Source organism: Malus domestica, chromosome 02 (genome assembly GCF_042453785.1).
Source record: "Malus domestica chromosome 02, GDT2T_hap1".
Lineage (NCBI taxonomy): Eukaryota > Viridiplantae > Streptophyta > Magnoliopsida > Rosales > Rosaceae > Malus > Malus domestica.
Genome location: NC_091662.1, coordinates 15909526 through 15931894, shown reverse-complemented (window position 1 = coordinate 15931894; position 22369 = coordinate 15909526). Strand labels below are relative to the sequence as shown.

The 22369-nt window shown below is 35.8% G+C and overlaps 1 protein-coding gene and 4 long non-coding RNA genes across 5 annotated transcripts; 3 read left to right on the top strand and 2 right to left on the bottom strand.

Annotated features, from left to right (window-relative positions):
• Positions 1–315: 315 nt before the first annotated feature.
• Positions 316–1369, bottom strand: LOC139190427 (uncharacterized). Its single transcript, XR_011574668.1, has 2 exons — positions 1197–1369; positions 316–546 (listed from the first exon to the last, which is right to left on the bottom strand). It is a non-coding gene; the product is annotated as an uncharacterized lncRNA (long non-coding RNA).
• Positions 1370–9170: 7801 nt separating this feature from the next.
• Positions 9171–10231, bottom strand: LOC139193155 (uncharacterized). The gene is made up of 2 exons (XR_011577567.1): positions 10090–10231; positions 9171–10002 (listed from the first exon to the last, which is right to left on the bottom strand). It is a non-coding gene; the product is annotated as an uncharacterized lncRNA (long non-coding RNA).
• Positions 10232–10347: 116 nt separating this feature from the next.
• On the top strand, positions 10348–13247 carry LOC103404228 (protein CONSERVED IN THE GREEN LINEAGE AND DIATOMS 27, chloroplastic). Its single transcript, XM_070816128.1, has 5 exons — positions 10348–10482; positions 11325–11422; positions 12394–12427; positions 12532–12713; positions 12803–13247. The coding sequence occupies exons 2-5, from the start codon at positions 11400–11402 to the stop codon at positions 12963–12965; spliced, it is 402 nt and encodes a 133-aa protein (XP_070672229.1). The 5' UTR covers positions 10348–10482; positions 11325–11399; the 3' UTR covers positions 12966–13247.
• Positions 13248–17291: 4044 nt separating this feature from the next.
• Positions 17292–18407, top strand: LOC139190425 (uncharacterized). The gene is made up of 3 exons (XR_011574667.1): positions 17292–17509; positions 17622–17795; positions 18221–18407. It is a non-coding gene; the product is annotated as an uncharacterized lncRNA (long non-coding RNA).
• Positions 18408–19696: 1289 nt separating this feature from the next.
• LOC139190422 (uncharacterized) lies at positions 19697–21418 on the top strand. The gene is made up of 2 exons (XR_011574666.1): positions 19697–20858; positions 20954–21418. It is a non-coding gene; the product is annotated as an uncharacterized lncRNA (long non-coding RNA).
• Positions 21419–22369: the final 951 nt, after the last annotated feature.

The window sequence follows — 22369 nt, the reverse complement described above, 5'->3', positions numbered from 1 at the left end:
TCGTGTCTGTCGTGTTCGTGTCACACCTGTAATCTTAACGGGTCGTGTCGTGTCACACCTGTTATCTTAACGGGTCCTTAACAGGTCGAGTCACTTTACCCAACGGGTAAAGTGACTCGACCCGTTATGACCCGTTAAGAAAAATATATTTTTTTTTTAAATTTACACATACCACACATTACCACATAAATATTACTTCAAAACGTTAAAACATATTTGTCATTTAAGTACTACATCTACACTCAAAAATAAGAGCCTAAAAAAAAAAAACATCCATACACTAGTCTATTACAAAATATTAAATGTGGAAGGATATGCAAAATGAAAGAGTTTTTGTTTTCAAGGTTTGGGAAGCCTTTCTCAAAAGTTTAAACCTTGCCAATGGAACTCAAAGTTTACATGTTATTTCTTTTACAAAATCCTCAATTTTCATCGATTATCATGAGGAAATTGTATTGGAACTTTGGCTTGATCTATTGCCTTCAAGAGTTATGTTGATGATGTTTTCAGTAAGGTTTTCCACGTCAGAATTCTCTTCCGCATAAACTAAGTATAGAAAAACCAAACATTAAAAACCATTCAAATTATGAGAAGTTTACCAAAATAATTATGAAAATAAATAAAACAATAGTATTATACCATTTAAAAATATATTACCTCATTTTCCAATTAGTCAATCTCGTGTGAACAATAAAGCTTGAACTGTTTCTGGTAACAATGAACTACAATATTGATCTAGTACTCTACTCCCAATATTAAATGCAGATTCTGATGCAACAGTTGAAATGTAAATCACAATGGATTGGTGCAGTGGTTACGCTACGCACAAAATGGACTCAACTGGATTTACCTCGTAATGCAGATGCAGTTTTGGCCTAACCGAAGGTCACACAATCACACTCACACAAAACTAGTAAACAACATAGACCACATAGGCAACCTATTTGACTAGTTTATGGAATTTTGAAGAAATTTATTGCAGAGAAAAATAGCCTCTGAATGTTGGGATTTGGAACTATAGCTAAAAGATTGAGATTGAAATTGTTGAGATGGGTATTGGGTAATAATCATTTCTGAAAATAATTGGGATGAAGGGGTCGGAGGCTAATGTATAAAACTATCAGAAATTCAACCAAATCACAAATACAATTCATTAGATTAAAACAACGAAATTAAAAGTAAATAAATATTAATACCTGAGCGGGATGATGATTCGGGTCTGGTGACAAAGAATGCTCAAGGTTCACAATTCTACCATCAAGAGCATCAAACTTTTGCTTCACCTACAAAATCCCCCATAGAAGCAAAAATGAAACATTCAGATGCTACAGTTGAAATTGAAAGTTCACAGGAGAGGGCCGAGAAGCACTGCGGCAGAGAAGACAAAAGCAGAAAAGGATAGTCTCCAAAGTCCAACCTAAATACCTAATGCATAATGGACAGCTGAGGTTAAATCTCAGCCAATCCAAAGACCACCAATTTTTTAAATTTAATTTAATATATAGATTCACTAACGCTTAATAATCGTTAAATCGTTTAATCGTGATTTTTTGTTTTATAACCATTAAATCGTCAAAATTTAATTTAATATATAGGGTCAAGGAGTGTAGTTGTAAAAAATCATCAAAATCGGAGTTAAAATAACCGTTAAATCGTGATTTTTTGTTTTATAACCGTCGAAAAGTTTTGTCTCATTACTTGATCTCTGAATGTTTTTTTTTTTTTTTTTGGCGTCTACGATCTCGAAGTATATACAAATAAGTTTGACGGTTGGATCGTTAAAATTAGTTTCATAGAATTCGTATCCCATCAAAACAATAGATTCACTAACACTTAGAGTTTATTTATACTTTCATTAAGTATAACATAAGATTTTGTGGTATCCACTTCTGTAATTTTAAATTGACGATCAAATTCATTCATTGGATTCGCATAGGATCAAGGAGTGTAGTTGTAAAAAATCATCAAAATCGGAGTTAAAATAACCGTTAAATCGTGATTTTTTGTTTTATAACCGTCGAAAAGTTTTGTCTCATTATTTGATCTCTGAATGTTTGTTTTTTTGTGATTTTTGGCGTATACGATCTCGAAGTATACACAAACAAGTTTGACGGTTGGATCGTTAAAATTAGTTTCATAGAATTCGTATCCCATAAAAAGAACAGATTCACTAACACTTACAATTTATTTATACTTTCATTAAGTATAACATAAGATTTTATGGTATCCACTTGTGTAAATATTTTAAATTGATGATCAAATTCATTCACTGTATTCGTATAGGGTCAAGGAGTGTAGTTGTAAAAAATCATCAAAATCGGAGTTAAAATAACCGTTAAATCGTGATTTTTTGTTTTACAACCGTCGAAACGTTTTGTCTCATTACTTGATCTCTAAATGTTTGTTTTTTGTGATTTTTGGCGTATACGATCTCGAAGTATATACAAACAAGTTTGACGGTAGGATCGTTAAAATTAGTTTCATAGAATTCGTATTCCATCAAAACAATAGATTCACTAACACTTAGAGTTTATTTATACTTTCATTAAGTATAACATAAGATTTTGTGGTATCAACTTGTGTAAATATTTTAAATTGACGATCAAATTCATTCATTGTATTCGTATAGTGTCAAGGAGTGTATTTGTAAAAATCATCAAAATCGGAGTTAAAATAACCGTTAAATCATGATTTTTTATTTTATAACCGTCGAAAAGTTTTATCCCATTACTTGATCTCTGAATGTTTGTTTTTTGTGATTTTTAGTGTATGCGATCTCGAAGCATACACAAACAAGTTTGACGGTTGGATCGTTAAAATTAGTTTCATAGAATTCGTATCCCATCAAAACAATAGATTCACTTACACTTAGAGCTTATTTATACTTTCATTAAGTATAACATAAGATTTTGTGGTATCCACTTATGTAAATATTTTAAATTGACGATCAAATTCATTCATTGTATTCGTATAAGGTCAAGGAGTGTAGTTGTAAAAAATTATCAAAATCGGAGTTAAAATAACCGTTAAATCGTGATTTTTTGTTTTATAACCGTCGAAAAGTTTGTCTCATTACTTGATCTCTGAATGTTTGCTTTTTGTGATTTTTGGCGTGTGCGATCTCAAAACATATACAAGTGTGATGGTTGGATCGTTAAAATTAGTTTCATAGAATTCATATTCCATCAAATTAATAGATTCACTAACACTCATAGTTTATTTATACTTTCATTAAGTATAACATAAGATTTTGTGGTATCCACTTGTGTAATTTTAAATTGACGATCAAATTCATTCATTGTATTCGCGTAGGGTCAAGGAGTGTAGTTGTAAAAAATCATCAAAATCGAAGTTAAAATAACCGTTAAATCGTGATTTTTTGTTTTATAACCGTCGAAATTTTTTGTCTCATTACTTGATCTCTGAATGTTTGCTTTTTGTGATTTTTGGCGTATGCGATCTCGAAACATATACAAGTTTGACGGTTAGATCGTTAAAATTAGTTTCATAGAATTCGTATTCCATCAAATTAATAGATTCACTAACACTCAGAGTTTATTTATACTTTCATTAAGTATAACATAAGATTTTGTGGTATCAACTTGTGTAAATATTTTAAAGACGATCAAATTCATTCATTGTATTCGTATAGGGTCAAGGAGTGTAGTTGAAAAAAATCATCAAAATCGGAGTTAAAATAACCGTTAAATCATGATTTGTTGTTTTATAACCGTCGAAAAGTTTTGTCTGATTACTTGATCTCTGAATGTTTGTTTTTTGTGATTTTTGGCGTATGCGATCTCGAAGCATATACAAACAAGTTTGACGCTTAGATCGTTGAAATTAGTTTCATAGAATTCGTATCCCATCAAAACGATGGATTCACTAACACTTAAGAGTTTATTTATACTTTCATTAAGTATAACATAAGATTTTGTGGTATCCACTAGTGTAAATATTTTAAATTGAAAATCAAATTTATTCGTTGTATTCATATAGGGTCAACGAGTGTAGCTGTAAAAAATAATCAAAATCGGAGTTAAAATAACTGTTAAATCGTGATTTTTTGTTTTATAACCGTCGAAAAGTTTTGTCTCGTTACTTTATCTCTGAGTGTTTTTTTTTTTTTTTTGTGATTTGTTGCTGATCAGATCCTTAAGCATATACAAACAAGTTTAACGGTTGGATCGTTGAAATTAGTTTCGTGTATCCCATCAAGTTCAATGGTGTATATATATATATATATATATATATGTATAATTATTATAGTTTTTAGTGGTATAAAATTTAATATATATATATATATATATATAATTATTATAGTTAATATTTTGGGGGTATAATTATTATAGTATATATAATTATTATAGTTTTAAACTTTTTAGGGGTATAAAATTGTTAAATTAATATATATAATTATTATAGTATTTTTTAGGGTTATAAAATTATAAAATTAATATTTTGCTTATCGTGTATCGTGTTACCCACGTGTATACCCGAACCAATCCGTTATCGTAACAGATGTTTATTGGGTTACCTGATAACACCCGATTCGTTATCGTGTCGACCCGAACACCTGTTAATTTCATGTCGTGTCGTGTCGGGTTATCGGGTCGTGTTAGGAATTGCCAGGCCTACCTATAACCATTTACCCGTTTACTCGTTTTTTAACCCGTTTATCCTTTTTTTACCCATTTTACCCATTTTTCACCCGTCTACATGTTTTTTTAATAACTTGAAAATTACAAAAGAAAAATTTGTCATAATTTTCGTTTTTTGAAAATTAAACACCGTTATAGGTAAATTTTAGCATGCATTTCCTTATTTTAATCATTTAAGTCTTCATACAATTCCAATAAATTGAAATAATAGTTTACGAACGATATTTTTCTGCTACACCCAAGTAAGTCTTTAATTATAATCCCTATGATTACAAAGTAAAGCTTCTAAAAACAAAAAGTAGTCATTATCTTGAATACTAGATGATTCAAAGCTCCAAAATATTCCGAAACTAAACACTTTCGAACACATTCAATGACAAAATATCATCGACTCGTTATAACTGCGGGTAATACCTGTATAACCGTATAACCTAACAGTAAATGTTTTGATGTATTAAAAGCCATTAAAAAATATCTCACGGACTGAATTAAAAGCCCAACTAACAGTAAAAAAAATTTCTTCCAAATTTACCCCTGACAGAACCTAACCAAGCTTTTTCAATTGCATATGGGGCTTTTGGTGTTGCCTCATTTTCCACACCCACCATTGTCAGTTACTTTTTTTTTAAATTATTTTATTTTTGTTGTTTTGTGTATGTGTGTGTGTCTGGGTGTTCAAAGTCCCTCCCAGAATAATTGTAGGTTCTGTCAGGGGTAAATTTGGAAAAAAAATATTTACGCTATCAAGTCCTTTTATTTCTTTTTTAATTTCGAACACTTGTGATAATTTGTTTTAAAAAAATTTCATATATTAAATTAAATGGGTAAATGGATACATGTATAGCTGTGGGTAATACCCATAACCGATGGATATCCGTTATAACACGGATAATAACCATAACCGCCCATTTAAATTTCACGGATAAATGGTTATATCCATAACCGTTTATTCGTCCAAACGGTTACCCATAACCGTAACCATGAACTTTAAATGAGTGGGTAATCGCAGTTACCGAAACCCATGGGTATTTTGCCCATCCATACTGAGGACTGCAAAGTTATCTAAATAGTTCTAGGGTGAAGTTGTGAGGACAACTTCCTATTTGATCAACCGATGTCCATTAGTACCATTAGGTTTTGATGTTTCAGAGAGAGTATGGACTAGTAATGATGTGTCTTACTCTCATCTGAAGGTGTTTGGTTGCAAAGCTTTTGTGCATGTGCCCAAAGAGCAGAGATCGAAGTTAGACTACAAAACTACACCGTGCATCTTTCTTTGTTATGACGGTGAAGATTTTGGTTACAGATTATGGAACCCATACCAGAAGAAGTTTATTAAAAGCAGAGATGTGATCTTTTATGAAGATCAAACAATTGGGGATTCGGATAGAGAGGCACAACTAAATGGCGCAGTCAGAGGAGTTGATCCATTAGCTTCAAATGAATAAAGTCACGCTAACATCCATGAAACAGCTGCTAATGAAGTGTTTGCAGAACCATATAATGCTGATCAGGGGGAGCCTGATCAAGATGAGCTAGACCATGAAATTGCTGATCAAGGGGAGCCTAAATAGCAGATTCAAGGGGAACCTAATCAGGGGGAGCCTCCAGCCCCGTAAGAGAATGAAGACTAGCTCAGAAGATCTAACAGAAGTCGAAGACCATCTACCAAGTATTCTTCATCAAAGAATATCATGTTGACTAATTATGGAGAGCCCGAAACTTATGAGGAGGCCAAAGCTCATAACGACAGTGATATATGGATGAAGGCAATGGAGTCATAAATGGATTCCTTATTAAAGAATGATACCTATGAGTTGGTGGAGCTTCCAAAGGGCAGAAAACCATTGAAAAACAAGTGGGTGTTCAAATTGAAAAGAGACGACAACATGACAAGGTACAAGGCTCGTTTGGTTGTCAAAGGTTTTGGTCAAGAAAAAAAGAGTTGACTTTATGAGATTTTCTCACTGGTGGTGAAGATGACTTCTATTCGAGTTATCCTTGGTATGGCAGCAAGTATGGAACTTGATCTTAAGCAGTTAGACGTTAAAATTGCATTTCTCCACGACAATTTAGAAGAGGAGATATACCCGAAGGCTTTGAAGTCAAAGGTAAAGAAAATTTGGTGTGCAAGCTGAAGAAAAGCTTATATGGTCTTAAGCAGGCTCCAAGACAATAGAATAAGAAGTTCAATTCATTCATGGTGAGTAATGGGTACAAGAGAACTCATGCTGACTCTTGTGTCTATATCAAATAATTTTTTGGAGGTAAATTCATCATTTTATTGCTTTATGTTAATGACGTGTTGATTGTCGGCCAAGATGCTTCTATGATTAAAAAGCTCAAAGAAGAGTTATCTAAGTCCTTTGACATGAAAGACTTAGGGCCAACCAAGCAGATTTTGGGCATGGAGATAATTCGTGACAGAAAATCCAAGAAGTTGTGGCTTTCACAAGAAAAGTACGTTGAACGGGTGCTTGACAAGTTCAACATGAAAGCAGCCAAACCGGTAAGCTCACTTTATCCAATCATATCAAGTTAAGCAAAGAGTCGTGTCCAAAAATATATGAAGAAAATGAGAAAATGGTAGTTGTTCCATACTCTTCAGCAGTAGGAAGTATCATGTATGCAATGGTGTGCACATGGCCATATATTGCTCATGCAGTAAGTGTGGTGAGCAGGTTTCTCTCTAATCCAGGAAATGACCACTGGGAAGCTATTAAGTGGATTCTCAAATATTTGAAAGAGACTTCTAAGATGTGCTTGTGCTTTGGCAATTCCAAACCAATCTTGGAAGGATTTATAGATGCTGACATGGGCAGTGACTTGGATAATGGAAAGTCTACGTCTGGGTACTTGTTTACTTTTGCAGGGGGAGTCGTGTCTTGGCAATCCAAGTTGTAAAAGTGTGTTGCTTTGTCCACAATCGAGGCTGAATACATAGCCGCTACAGAAGCATGCAAAGAGTTGTTGTGGCTGAAGTGGTTTCTCCAAGAGTTGGGTTTGAAGCAAAGTGATTATGACGTTTATTGTGATAGTCAGAGTGCTCTGGATTTGAGCAAGAACATTGCATATATATCATTCACGTACCAAGCACATTGATATTCGTTATCACTGGATTAGAAATGCTATCAAGAACAAGTTGCTACAGTTGAAGAAGATTTATACCGATAATAATTTCTCAGACATTTTGACAAAGGTAGTCATAAAATCAAAGTTGGAATTATGCATTAAGGCTATTGGGATGGACTCTAAGTAACTTGGAGTCATGATCGGAATTCCTCCCTCATGGACTGGAGGGGGAGATTGTTGGTATATGGTCCAGCCCATAATAAATGTTCTAGATTATTCTAGTAAGCAAGTAAGGTGGCTGGAGCATGCTAGACAATTCTAGCATTTGTTAAGTCAATCCCCATGATAAGATAATAGCATGAATGTGCTAGATACCTCTAGCAATGTTTAAGTCGGTGAAGTGTATAAGCTAGAAAGTTCTAGCTGTTTGAATAATTTTTTTGAGGTTGTCATGCAAGCCCAAGTCGGCGAGCTTGTGTAAAAGTCGGCAAAACTCAATTATAAATAGGGTTGCATGTCTGTATGTATTTTGAAGTGAAACCGAAGTAAAAGTGTTATCCTCTAAGTGTGAGGGTTATAAAAGTTGTTCCACTTCAAGTCTGAGACTGAGAGTGTTCCACTACACATTGTGTGAGTGAAGTTTAGTGTGAGAGAAAGTGTTGTTATACTTTCTTGTATCCATCAAGCCTTGTCTTTGGCTTGGTAAGACTACTCTTGTTGTACTCATCATTTTCATATAGTGAAGATTGATCGTTGTTCCGTGGATGTAGGCACAAATTGCCGAACCACTTAAATTCTTGGTGTCCATTTTCTACTTTACTTTGTGCATTCTCTATCTTGTAGTACCGACATTCCTAACAAGTGAATCCGGAGAGGATCCTCTCCCCTTAAAAACAACCATGGAAAAGGAAAAGTAGAAAAAAATGAGAGAAGGACATTAGTAAGAAAAGTGCACCAATTGAGTGCCTAAGACATTCTACTAGAAAAGGTAGCCTACGTGACATTCACAAGGGCAATATCATATATATCCCATTAATTCTTTGTTCTACTCATCGTTCGTTGAACTCCTTTTTTCTCTTTTTTACTGTGGTAATTATTTCTTTTATTAGATGGATGGATTCTGAGTCTTCATTGAATAGGCGATGCCACTAAAATTATACATATGTTACAGAAGAAAATTATATATATGGCAAGTGTCGTGTGATAACATAAACACTAATGGGGAAATATACCCGATAACACCCTAGAATTCCCTTTGTTAGGTTGAACTTCCAACCTCTTTTGTTGTGATACAATCAATACTTGGCGAGACAGATTCAAACTAAATACATCTGGATAGAAGTAAATGCTCTTAAAAAGTGACCTGAGCTACTAAACACTCTTAACAAGTGAATTGAGCTATTGGCCGCTTACTCCACCCTATGAAAAGCATGAGGAATCCACACAAAACTGCATGGAAGGGTAAGACTTCCACATTGCATTTGCACTATCAACATCCCCAACACACTTTCCACACAAGAACAAATTATTTTTCCAAAGTCCCTAACATTTGGATAATCCGATTCTCAAGCCTACATAATGGATGGTCCAAAAGTACACACACACAAAGGAGAGCTTGCACACATGTCCAATTGTGTGGGTCTCTCCTTGGAATGTAAGTCTTTAAATATCACACATTTTGCCTACCTGGCTTTTGGTCATTATCCAAACAAACCCTTCCCCTCCAAGTAAATTACAAATATGATTTTCTGAATCAGTGGTTTTCCTCCACGTAAATAATGCATGGTCCCTGAAAAAACACAACCATCCCTGAATAAACACTCGTCTCCTTCCCCGATTTCGTGCCCGTTGAACAAAGAAACTTTGAATATCCCTCGGCCGCGCTCCAGTTCGGTTTGATTTCTAGGAAATAAATGCTCCGGGCGCAGGTGTATTGTTCTCTACTCTTTAGTCCTCCACAATTCAAGTTAGTGAAGGTTGGTAGCAACTCTAGCTCATGGCTAATCCAATACCGTAGTGCTCAGAAGCTGCCCAATGAGGTTTCTGTCAAGGCCTTGAAAGATGGGGTAGGTGGGGAAACGAGCGGCTTCCGCGGGCAGAGTTAAGATCCCGGGTCAGAATTGAGGTTCCTTTTGAGCAAAGGCCGGTAAGTTTTCACTTTCTCCGTCTACTTTGTCAATACTCTCGCTCCTCCATCGTTCAACAGAGAATTCAGAAGGCACACGTTGCCCTTAGCTAGGTCCAGTCGATAATAACTCGCGGTTCACTACTTCAGGATAACAAATTGAGATATTAGTTTTCTAAATCAGAAAATATTAAAGGACACATAACCAAGAGGAATGAGTATGAGAGTGACCTCTATCCGCAGTTCAAAACAAACTTCTAGCTCTTACAGCAGAGTAACCTCTATCCGCACTTTAAGTCATGGGATTGAATCAAAGCAAGTAGGTGATTGAATCCCTTATTATGCACCCCACCCATTGAGCAGCAAAGAAAATCCACAAACAAAACTAATAGATCCCCGCGCATCATGCCATGCAATTACAATATATATGCCATAAAAAATCAGTACTTACAATAATTTGATGCCATGATAGGTGAATGAGTACTCGCTCTGAAGGATGGAGTCTTGTACTCGTGGGGCGAACTGGGACCTGGGCCTTTTTTACTTCGACTTGGAGGTTTGTGGTTGGTAACCTTCACAACTCTAGGATTGCCTATTGCAGCTACAAGCTTCAATCCATCAAGGGTAAGATACAGATATTGCGCATTTGGTAGTCAACATCAGAAAATATATGTGGATATGATGAGAATCAGTACTGAACATCCCCCTTGTAGTTGTGCATGCTTCCATAGCAATAACATATTTTGCTTGGCCAATATCATAATATATGTATAGAAAGCAAAAAAGATTAATGTCTCGGCACCACCAGGTTTCCGAAACCAGAAGATAATGTTCTTTGTGCTTCCATGCCTAAGGCTAAGGCTATACTCAAACAGTCATCAAAATCACATACAGAATTACTGACATGCTACTAAACAAGTTAAATAGGAAATATACATCTACCCCAGCAAGAGGTAATTCATTTGTCTTTACTTTCTGCGTTCCAACCTTGCAGGACCCTCTAAGATTTGCGCTAGCAGCTGGAACTGGAACTCTTTTTGTTGTGTTGTTGATTGTCTTAAGAATTTATCTGGTATGGTTTTTAGCTTACTTCATCTTACAATCACTACTACAGTGCATGAGTGAAAGTTTTGTATTGAGCACTAAGAAAACCTCACAACCAAAACTTAAAAAAAAAAGACAGCCACTACATGGTCTGCTGTAACGCTGACAGCCATGGATTCAATTCCACCAGTCCCAAATACCAGAGAACATATATTACTACAGTTCCTCGGTATGTATAGATTGCACGAAAAAAAATGCAAGGCTTGAAATTTCATATTGAGGCATTAAACAGTAGTATTGTAAGCAATAAAAAAGAAAAACAATCACATCCAAGCAAATTTCATGCTTAATATTTGTTCAGTAGAACGTCTCTCATTGTAGAATCTTTAAAGCAAGTAAATCATATAATTACCGTCCTGCAGGGATGGAGCTATATTGGTGATAGGTTACTATCAGCAGTTATACCTTACGAAAAGAGTGGCTGGTATGACGGACAAATGTGGGTAAAGCCACATGAGGTTAGCACCCTTCACCTTATCCTTTCTCAGTTAATAAGGATCAAGGTATGATGAAATTCAAAGAACTTAACTAATCACATAAGCCTTAACGTTCAAACATATTAACTGATCATATAAGCCTTAACGTTCAATGATATTAACTGATCACATAAGCCTTAACGTTTATGCACATATTGCCTCTACATCAAAACTTCAAAAATTTGATTATGCTACGGAAATTGTATCATGTCGCTTATCACTAGGGTTAATACTAGAACAAAGTTTCCAAGAGTCGGACTATGTCCATCTGTGTGGTGTCTATGTGCATATGTATGTCAAATATTAACTAAGAAGGGTCATTGGAGACAGTGCAAATTTGAAGATATCTAAAATTGGTCATTAAGCAACTTAAACAATTCATATAAAAGGTCTATGTACTACATAATATGAATGAAAAGAGAAGAATCAATCAAAGGTTAGAACACTCCATTTGCCCATGGTAACCCATAAATTAGGCAGAAATTATCGAGGGAGTATCAGTAAATTTCATCATTGGATTACTGAGAAAACTAAACATCACGCAACAAGAGAGCACCTTGTAAGGATATGCTGAACTGAGGAAACAGGGTAAGTACTTCCACAATATTCTGTGATTATTCATCTACTATGTCGTACCACACTCGTTTCACCTCGTTGCCAACAATCACTGAATAAATGATATCAACAGACCTAAGTGAAGCATCTGTTAATTTGAGATACAGAAAAACAAAGTAAATAGTCACCCATAGTTAAGAATTTTCAGATACCATTAATCAAGATCAGTTCATTCTAGGAGCTGTCCGGTTGAGTTAATAAGCAAAATGAATATGGAAGGAAGGTGGACATAAGATCATCCTTCACCTTCACTCTGCTACTCATATAGATTAATGCAGGAATCACCCTTGCGTATGGTTTGGTAATTAAAAACTAACTGCTCAAAAATTTCCTCGTAAGTCCTAGCTCGTGACAGATTATTGGGCTCTTACAAGGTAATAGTAACCGGAAACTGAAACGCGTGAAAACTATCAAAATGTAACCTAGTAAAAGATGAATATGAGATTTTATATGAAGGTTTGATATTTCATGCATGCAGGTTAAACCGGTCATCAAATTGCTGAAGCAGACTCTAGTGGGAACAGGAGCATTACTTGTTACAGGAGTGCTGTTATTTATCTTTGCTACACCGGTGAAGGATTTCATTCACACCACATTCGGCACAAAACAAAACCCATCAAGTGTTTCCGCCTCAAAGATCAGCTCAAAGCTCAATATAAGGTTTTATAGATGAATAGAGATTCCTACCCTATGATCAAATATATACATACTATTTTTTCTACTTTGTTCTCTGAATGTTAATCTTGCAGTAAAGAGGAGTTACTTAAACTACTAACAGACGTGAAGGCCAATGATGATCTAGCAGCAGCAGCTACTGAGGCTGCTGATGGAAGACCAATCTACTGCCGAGATAGGTTTTATCGTGCATTAGCAGGTGGACAGTACTACAAATGGGAGGATCTACTTAAGTGATGCTTAAAAGGCAAAAGATAAAATCATATTTCATATGCCATTCTATATTATACAAAATTGTATTACAAAAAAACGTAGTGGTACAAATGCCAATGTTGTTTAAGGAAAATCCAGTAGCACCTACAAATAGATGGGGAGGGAAGCGTAGTGTGGGACGGTGGAATGCCTCTCAGTCACTACAGCATTTTGTAAAACAGATTTTGTGCAAGTCTTTGAACAAATGCTGATAACTATGCTTGTAATTTGTAACATATAACAGCAGAATCTAAAGGTATTATTTCATTTTTCTAGGAGAAAACTTATCAGAAAACAAACATAAAACAAAGAATGGGAGAATCATACAATGTGGAACATGTATATAAAAGGTGAAGTGACAAAAATTGAGCACATCAAGTTTCATTTACTACTTGTCTGTACATTATGACATTAATGGAAGAGGAAAAATCAATAACTTTCCCAAAGAAGATACCTCTTCAATCACTGGACTCATGAGGTTGAGATGCATGTACTGCATATTATCTTGCCTACAACAGAAATTCCTGAGAACAGCTTCAGGAATCAGGACAACAGCTGCGGAAACTAGACAGTCATGCTTCCTCAAATATCTAAATGATAATCTTTACAACCTTGATAGCAGTATGTGAAGTCATCTCCGTCTCCAATAACACGACACAAAAAAGATATATTCTGGATGGTAAGTGCCAGCCATACTTGGCATTAAGTGGCAGATCCAGGAAATAATATTAGGGGGGTCAGTAAGAATAGCACATGCAAAGTGCAATTTTTTTTTTACCAAAAATAGCATGCATATTGTCATTTCATTGAGTCTTGATAGGCCTGAAGTCATTTGAAAGGGCATACTGCACACTTGTTAATGCTTCATTTGCAAGGGTAACTAACATGTTCCAAGGCTACTCTCATATGAATGTTTAACAAAGAAACACACTTATCTTGAACACACTAAGAATGTTTGATATCATTGCATCCTATTCATATGTTTGTCCAAGAATGATGATGCTTTGTTATTCACTGAGATCACCATTTTATTCACTTTTCTTTCAGACATTTTATCAAACAGTTGAAAGGCATATATGAAGTTAACTCTAATCTTGAAAAAGGCAGCATTCAAGGTATCCATAGACGTTCATCGTTCGAAGGGTCAGCACCCAAAGTATCTATGGATATTTACCAAAGTTCCGGGGGAAGGGGCAGCTGACCCTTCCCTGGCGCGGCCCCTCAATGCATCTGCCATCCAAACAACCTTGATTGGTGGCATTTTCGATCAAATCAAAAGCAGTGCCTCTGATGTCAGAACTCATGCATTATACTACCATATATAGCTCAACCAAATTAGTGTAAGTCGACAAACAGTATCCCTGGCAATCAGGTTTCTAGCACTGGCTGTGAGCTGTAAACAATGGGACTTCAACAGTATGCCAAGAGCCATTTGTGATCATGGATGCTAATAGGTATACCATATCATAGTGTAAGTTAGGCCCAAACGGTACCCTTCCCAGAGAAGCTCTATAAACCCTAGACAAATGCCCTTGTGTATGTGCTACTGTCATGGTAAACACTAATAGCAGGATAGTGGATTGTCGATTTTGCACTAATTGCTGTTATTTAAGCTTTCTGCCACCAGATTCGAGCAAAGCACCGTTACCATGTAAGGATCTTAGAACACACAATGCGTCAACTAGTGTACCTCTTTCACTTCCGTAGACAAACTTGCAAAATGTTAGCCATACCCAACATGCAATTCCACCAGTGTTACCATGACATATTTTTAAGAACTGATGCTTTTCTCTCAATATAAAAGGTACCTATGCTGGAAGCAATATCGGTATTAGACTATCGACCCTTCTCTATGCTGCACATATTTCTATTTTTTTCTTCATTCTTCATCAATTTATGTAATGTTGTACCATAATCGAAACGGTAAGCCATCCCTCATGAACATTCATGCAAAATATTACTAAACTCAAACTCATTTAGCCGTTGAATTAATATTGTGATAATTCAATGAGTGTACAAAGTAGAAGAAATCAGCATTTCCCCGTACAAATGTCAATGTTGTAAATATTATATGTAACAGGCCTTTAAAGTGAGGTATCCCCAATTACTTTAGTCTAAAGAAGGCTTTTCAATTGCACTGTACCAATGAATAGTGTTTTAAACCACATTTCAGTTTATTTACAAGACTACCACTCGGACGCTTTTAGCCAACTTTCGCTTTATTTACAAAAATGCCACTCAAGCTTAAGACTCGATTTTCAGCCGCTGCATCTCAGGTTTTAATCGGGGAGAAAGAGGGGAGGGGGACAAAACGGGCAGAGAGGGAGAGAGAGCCTGCGGCTTGCAGAATTACGATGATAGAAGAAGAAGCTCAGAAGTCTGATACGCCAAGTCGAATGAACCCTAAAAACCAGAGAAGAAGAAGAAGCTCAGAAATCGGGTGAGGATGTTGACAAATCAGCAAGCCCAGTTTCAGGCGACTCTGCAAAACCAACAACCTAACCTCCGACGAACGATGTTAAAGGGGATTCGTCAGATTCGAGCCGAACCAAGGCCGTCGTCGACTGAAAGAACATCATCGATCCCGACTTTTGGATCGACTCCCTTTACCTCTTCCCTGTCTGCTACTCCTGCTCCATCTCTCTTCTTGCGAGTTAGCTCAGGTTCTGCTCCCTAGCGATTTCAAGCACAAAAAAATCTCCAGTTTCATTCGTCAGCTCATACATACGTAAGCTCTTCGCCTCTTAATATTTTGATTTAGGTCAATTGTTAAATTCTTGAAAAAAATTGAAAGCATTGTTCATTTTTGTCCCAAATTGGTTTGGTTCTGGTTTGGAAATAGAAATTAAAACATATACTCCTTCATCTACGATTCACTTATTCCATTCCAAGTATTTCTCCATTCCTCTCTTAATTTCTTACTTTTTGATTCAAGCGTTTAATTTTTTATTGATTAAATTACAAATAAGTATTATTGACTTTCATTTGGTACCAATCAAAAGTGAGAGATGAGTTGTTTGAATGTTTGATTTTACTTAAATCAGAGTCTCCAAGGAGGAGAAACAGAAGGATCCGAATGATTTAGGGTTTAGGTCTTAGCATGTGAGCATGCGTATTGATGATTGTAATCAAGGTATCACTTAAGCTCTAATTGTGACTGGTAAATTTTGAATGACTGCTAGTTACTATTAAAACAGCAAATGTATGCAATCCCACGTTCCAATTTGTTGTGTGAAGATGCGGACCACAATTGCTTCATCTCAGCACAATTAGTTTCCACGATTACTCTTAAACCCTAATTATCTCTCCTCTCTCTAAAATCCATTTTTCAATTTCTGAATACGGTAAATGGATATTGTTTCTGTGTGCAGGTGTTACTCAGAGAAGTTTGAAGGGCCCTGGGACAATAAGGATTGCATTTCAGAGTAGCAGAAATACAAGGCCACCCTCTTTTTGTGTATCCAATCTTACCCTTCTCCTAAATTTTTATTAAGCTATAGCATTTATTTTGCTGATTTTATTTTTTGCGATTTGAGTTTTTATCTCCTGCTTTTTTTTTTTTTTTTTTTTTGCAGAGGTATTACTTTTCCTTTGACTGGAAATTTTAGTGTTTTTAAAGTATAATGTTATCAAATTCTATTTTTCTAATTTTCTGATTTTGGCCTTTTGCAGGGAGTGCTAAGATACTGAATTTTTGGGATTTTTTTATCTTTGCCTGATTTTTGGTCTTTGAAATGGGTATGTGTTGTTTTTAACGTTTTGGTTCTCAAATGTTCCGTTCTTTGATTTTTGTTTTCTGCCTCCTTCTAGGTTGCTTCGTGATTTTCATTTTCCATTGTTGGCTTATGGAATTTATAAAAATGGTTGTAGTTTTGTGACCAAATCCCAGTAAGAGTATGCCAAAACACAGGTTAGCGTGCAGTGAACATACATTGAATTAGAACAAAATTTAATATATAAGTGAAGGCATGTGAAGTGAACAGACATTGAATTTAAAATTGATAGGGTAGTTAAGCTTCTACCTTAGTTATTCTTTGTCACTCACTTTTGGAATTTAATTCATTCATTTCAAAGTCACTCGTGTACTCTGTCTTACTCTATTCACTCATTTTTAGTATGCACCATTGAATTTTTTTGTCATATATTATTCACTCATCTACTACACTAATGTTGAGATTTGGGTATCATTTGTTTTCTCATATGTCATGTTTTAAGGCAAATCTAATATATAAATGGATCCAAAAACTCCTGATGCAGCACATTTAATTTGTTCAAATATTGATTCTTTTCCCTCTATTCACTTCAGTTGTCGTCTTCTTCTTCGTTCTTTTTTCAATGGCAAAGCTGGACGATCCATGGAGCACATGTTGTTGAGCCTTTTGCCGCTATTGGTCTGGTCCAATTCGAAGGAGTCGGTGGAGTACAATCTTTAGGCCCTTTGGAGGAGCTGAAAAACTAGTCTCGACTCCACCGACCTAAACATATTCCGAGATATGCTCCAGCTCCATAACGAATCGGACATCGGCCAGGTACACTACTCTCACTCTTTCCTGCTTTCATTTTCAATTTTTTTTTTGAATTTTTCGTTGAATTTCATTTGGGTAATTTGTGAAGTTTTGTTTTTTCTTCTTCTTTTGTTAGGCAGCTTTTGGTGTGCCTGTGAATGTTGATTCGGCGATGCGTTTACAATAAAGTCAAGAGGGAAGAGATTCAAAAGATGTTCCCAGTGTAGCTATTTTAGAATTGATGAGGTTGTTGGTGCTTTTGATGCAGAAGTTTCAACAAGAATGACGGCGAGATGCACACAAGGATCAGGTTAGAGATCTGTGTTGTTTGACATTTCTATGTAAACATTTTTTAGTCTCAAATATATCTCAAATTTGGGGTGTTGGTTATGGGCTGCTAAAGCGAGAAGTTCTTTTGGCTCATACATTAAAGCGGCATGTGTTTTTGGCTCATTTCTTTACAAAAGTTGAATCTTTGAATCTGCTTATTTATGTTTTGAAATGAGTGTGTTTGTTATTCATGTTTTGGGAATGTTAAATCTTTTTAATTTTTTCTTTCTAGGACAAAATTATTTAACGAAATGAATTCTGACTATAAAGTTAATTGAAGCTCTAAAAAATTTCGTGGTCGAAAGGATGACAGATTACTATTTTTTTTTTCCTTCATATCTAAAACTACCTTTGATTTTCTTGATTGTGCATATATTTAATATTTTCTTTTATAATCGTTCCCAGTATAATAGCAGGACCTACTACACGAGCAGGACCAAGTAGCCGACCCTCTACTACAAAATCAGCCCGCTCGAAAACCCTAGCTTGAATGTGGTTCCAGAGCTCAACGACTGGGTCTACAATGGCAACAAAGTACGAGTCACAGAGCTTCAACGCATCATTCACGACCTCCAAAAGTGGAAACGCTTCTCCCAATTGCTCCAGGTTTCCATCTTTCTTTCTTACCTTGCAATTTAAGTTATCCCCTGTTTGGTTGCTCAAACAATGAAAGAAAATTGAAAGAAGAATCAAAGTAATTAAATTTTAGTAAAAGAAAGTGAGTGAAGGAGGGAATTAGGATTTTTGTTAGTTTATGTATTTGTTTGTATGATAAGTAATCGAAATTTCCTCTGCTTTCGTAATAATGTGTTTTAGGTTGCAGATTTTAGAGTGGATGAATTAGAAGGGGATATGCATATTTTCGCCGATTGAGCATGTCGTGCATCTAGATTTGATTGGGAAGGCAGAATTTTGCACAAATTGCTGTCAAATAAAGCCAGTTTGAGCATGTGGGTCGAATCCTATTGGACATTGTTGCATCATGGAGCATGTGATTGCTGGGAAGTTTAAGTTGGGGAGGAAGATTGGGAGTGGGTCTTTCGAAGAACTCTATTCAGGTATGGTAATCAGTGCTTGATATCCTTTTTTCCTTAGAAAATTATTCATTGTGTTAATTTAATGTGTTTTGTAATGAAATTTCTCCTGGTGTTAGGTGTAAATGTACACGGTGGGGAGGAGGTCGCTGTTAAGCTAGGATGTGATCGATCCTCAAATCTTAAATTCAGTTCTTATGTTTGGTTTATGGCTAAATGTTTGCAAGCATTGTATAGTTTTGTGCCTGATTGTAAATGGGCAGCTTCATTAATGTACTAGGATATGTTGAGTGTGAGCTTCTGGTAATTCATTATGATTTCATGTGTGCTTCCATATATATTGAAATTGTCCAGTTTGCTCATGGATGTTTCTGTATGATTTTGCATGTCTCCCTTGATAAAAGCTTGAGCAAAATATGCTTTTGAAATCGATATGTGGTTTAGCTTTATAAATGTGCCTGCATCTGATTGCTTGTTTGCTACCTATATAAACATATAACTTTATATGAGATTGCCCCCCCCCCCATTTGAAAATGAGTGTTTTTATGCGATGTTTATATGTGTAGGCACTGGAATTAGTGTCTTTTGTTTTTATTTTGATCTGAGCTGCTCAAAACTAAATTTTTTGTTGGTGTGAATATATATGTCAACATATAATATCAGCATTTGGAGTGAATCAAATTCATTTTAAATTTTCTTAAATTTATTGATTATCAGATGACATAGTTAACAACTTCTGTGATTTTAAAACACTTGGAGGTGAGATTTACATAATTAAATAGTCAATTGAAAAATTGAAATGAGATGTTAGTTGTACCTGACTGATTTCTTTGTTGGGTTTATTACTACTCAATGTTAAAACCCAAAAATGGTTTTTTGGGCAAGTGGTGATTGGCCCGCCTGGGTTAGGAAAGACCACTTACTGCAATGGTATGTCTGAGTATATCCAACTCATCCGAAGGTAAAAATTTCACTCTGAATTCTGGGTTTTCAAGTTTTTCCATGGCTTCAATTTTGTTTTGTGAATACATCTGAAATATTTACAGTGGCAATTTTTTGTTTTGGTGTGCAGGAAAGTTTTTGTGGTAAATTTGGATCATGCAGCCGATGCATTGCCGTATCCTTTTCGGGGTTTTATTTTTTTCATGTTTATTCTTCGTAATTTGTAATGTTGCACTGCATTCCAATGTCGAATATTGAGGGTAATAAAGTAGAGCTACTGGTTCACCTTTCATTTGATCTTCTACTGATTTCAATTGAATTCAAAGAATTTTTTTTATTTAGTTAGTTTAATTTGTTGTAGTTCAATTGTTATGAAGATCTGTGAATGTGTATGAATTATTGGTTCAGATTTTTGTTGAACAATGTGAAGTTGCTTGGTTTTTTAAGTTCTTGATCCAAATTTCGTAATGGCATTGCCGTTTGTAGTGGTTGTTTGGATAACTGTGTCATTTTATTTATGCAACACTTATATGATAACTTTCTTATTGGCTGTATGTGAATCATCATTATCTTATGAATTAATATGCTTACCATTTCATATACATATGTTTTTGATTCATGTTAAAACTTTTTGTATTATTTTTGTGTTTGTCATTGGCAGGTGAATTTGTAAACATTCATAGTTATCCATAGGACCTTGAGGGAGTATGCAATTAGTATTCATATAGATGGTTATTTGTGTTAACGATGAAAGCATCTGGTTTAGGTTTGTCCTCAAAATTTATGCTTAGTTGTAATAATGCTTTTGCTTAGTTGTTCATGTAAAAATGGAACATTTTTTTTTTGTACATATATCATTTTATATTCGTTTAATGTTTGAACTCATGCTTATTAACTTGGTTATTGGTAAGGCTCTTCTAGAGGCAGTGTTGGCGTGTAGATGATGTGGAAGTAGGCGATGAGGAGGAAATGACAAAGGTGGAGGACCAAAAGGTCTTATAGAAGAAAAAGAAGCTCAGAAGTCTAATACGCCAAACAACTCCATCTGAAAGCCGAAGAATCCAAAGGTAAACCCCTTCAAACTCTTCGATTATGGTGTTCTTTAGTCAATTGCAAGACTAGAACTTGAAAAACTAACACATGCATATAATTTTTTGTGAAGGAACTGCGGTCCAGTGGCTGTATAAAACAAAAGGACAACGCATGCTCTCTCTCTCACAGTAGCTCCGTGTTCCTCTCCCCCCAAACCTAATGGCTTCATCCTAATTCGGAGCCTGCTAGGATTGGGACTTCTTTGAGATTCGGAGCTCCAGGTGAGATAATTTTCCCCAAATTGTATTCAATCTATGTTGCTTCATTTCATTTTCCATTTTAATTTGGAATTGTTGATATTTTAGGCGGGTATTGCATGTATAACCACAACAATTTTTGTGTTGGATTGGGGTCAAATTGTTCAGCTTTATTAGCTATTTGGTCGCCTTTGTATTTGTAATCTGAATAATATGAATTAGGGTTTTTCTGTTAGTGTCCAATTGGTCAAGAAAGGATGCTTCTTTTTTGTTATCATGCATATTTAAGCTGTAAACATCTGAAAAACTGCTTAATTGAAGTAAGATTTCCAGTTTTTTAGCTCAGTTTCAGGTTTTGACCTTTGAATTTGTTTACATGTATCCCAGCTGAAGCTATATACATCGTAGTTTAGGGGGATTTTGCTCAAAATTTGGAGAGCTCTCTCGCTTTTCTCTCTATGTAAACCCGAGAGAAATTCCATGGGAACATCATGCCTACACACAAGCAAACTCCATCTGAAAGCCTTTCTTAGCTATTTGGTCCCGTGTATTTGTAATCTGAATAATATGAATTAGGGTTTTTCTGTTAGTGTCCAATTAGTGAAGAAGGGATGCTTCTTTTTGTAATCGTGCATATTTAAGCTGTAAACATCTGAAAAGCTGCTTAATTGAAGTGATATTTTCAGTTTTTGAGCTCAATTTCATTTCTGTTGACCCTAGAAACTACCAAGCCTACGTGGTGCGCAGGCCGAGTAATCTATAAGCTAACTACGTCCTTCGGTGAATGCGGGGCGTGCCAACTCGTCGGCCGAGCTCGGCCGAGAAGTAAATTTGTTGATGTTGCGTTGGGTGCGCGGCTGACTTCTGCGTCTTGCGATTGCGGCCGAGAAAGGAACACGTCTTGGCCTCTTGGGCTCTCGAACCTGAAGACAAGGTTACTATTCTTACGAAGTTCACGAGTCGTCGTCGTCGGATTCAGTCACAGTGATGTTATTCGTCAGAGTAAACTCACGCCGAATCGACACCAGAGTATAAGGGCACAAATACTCAAAGCAAATATAAGTTTTAATGGTGAACGTGGTTCGGCCGTCCAAATGCCGAACTCTAAATCCCACTTGGGAATATCCAATCATAAAATAACTCGGCGAACAAAGTGTCGAGCTCGATATACCGTAACACCTCACTTCGCCGAGAAGGCTAATGAGATGACCTCAATCAATAAGGATCCGGAAATCCTCCTTGACCGAGACTTGGATAGGTAATCAACCGTTCTCGCCGCAGTGCTGTTG

Coding starts and splice junctions, on each gene's coding strand:
- LOC103404228 (XM_070816128.1), top strand. CDS start 11,400: ATGTGGGTAAAGCCACATGAGGT. Junction 11,423..12,393: donor TGGGTAAAGCCACATGAGGT/TAGCACCCTTCA, acceptor TTCCTCGTAAGT/CCTAGCTCGTGACAGATTAT. Junction 12,428..12,531: donor GATTATTGGGCTCTTACAAG/GTAATAGTAACC, acceptor TCATGCATGCAG/GTTAAACCGGTCATCAAATT.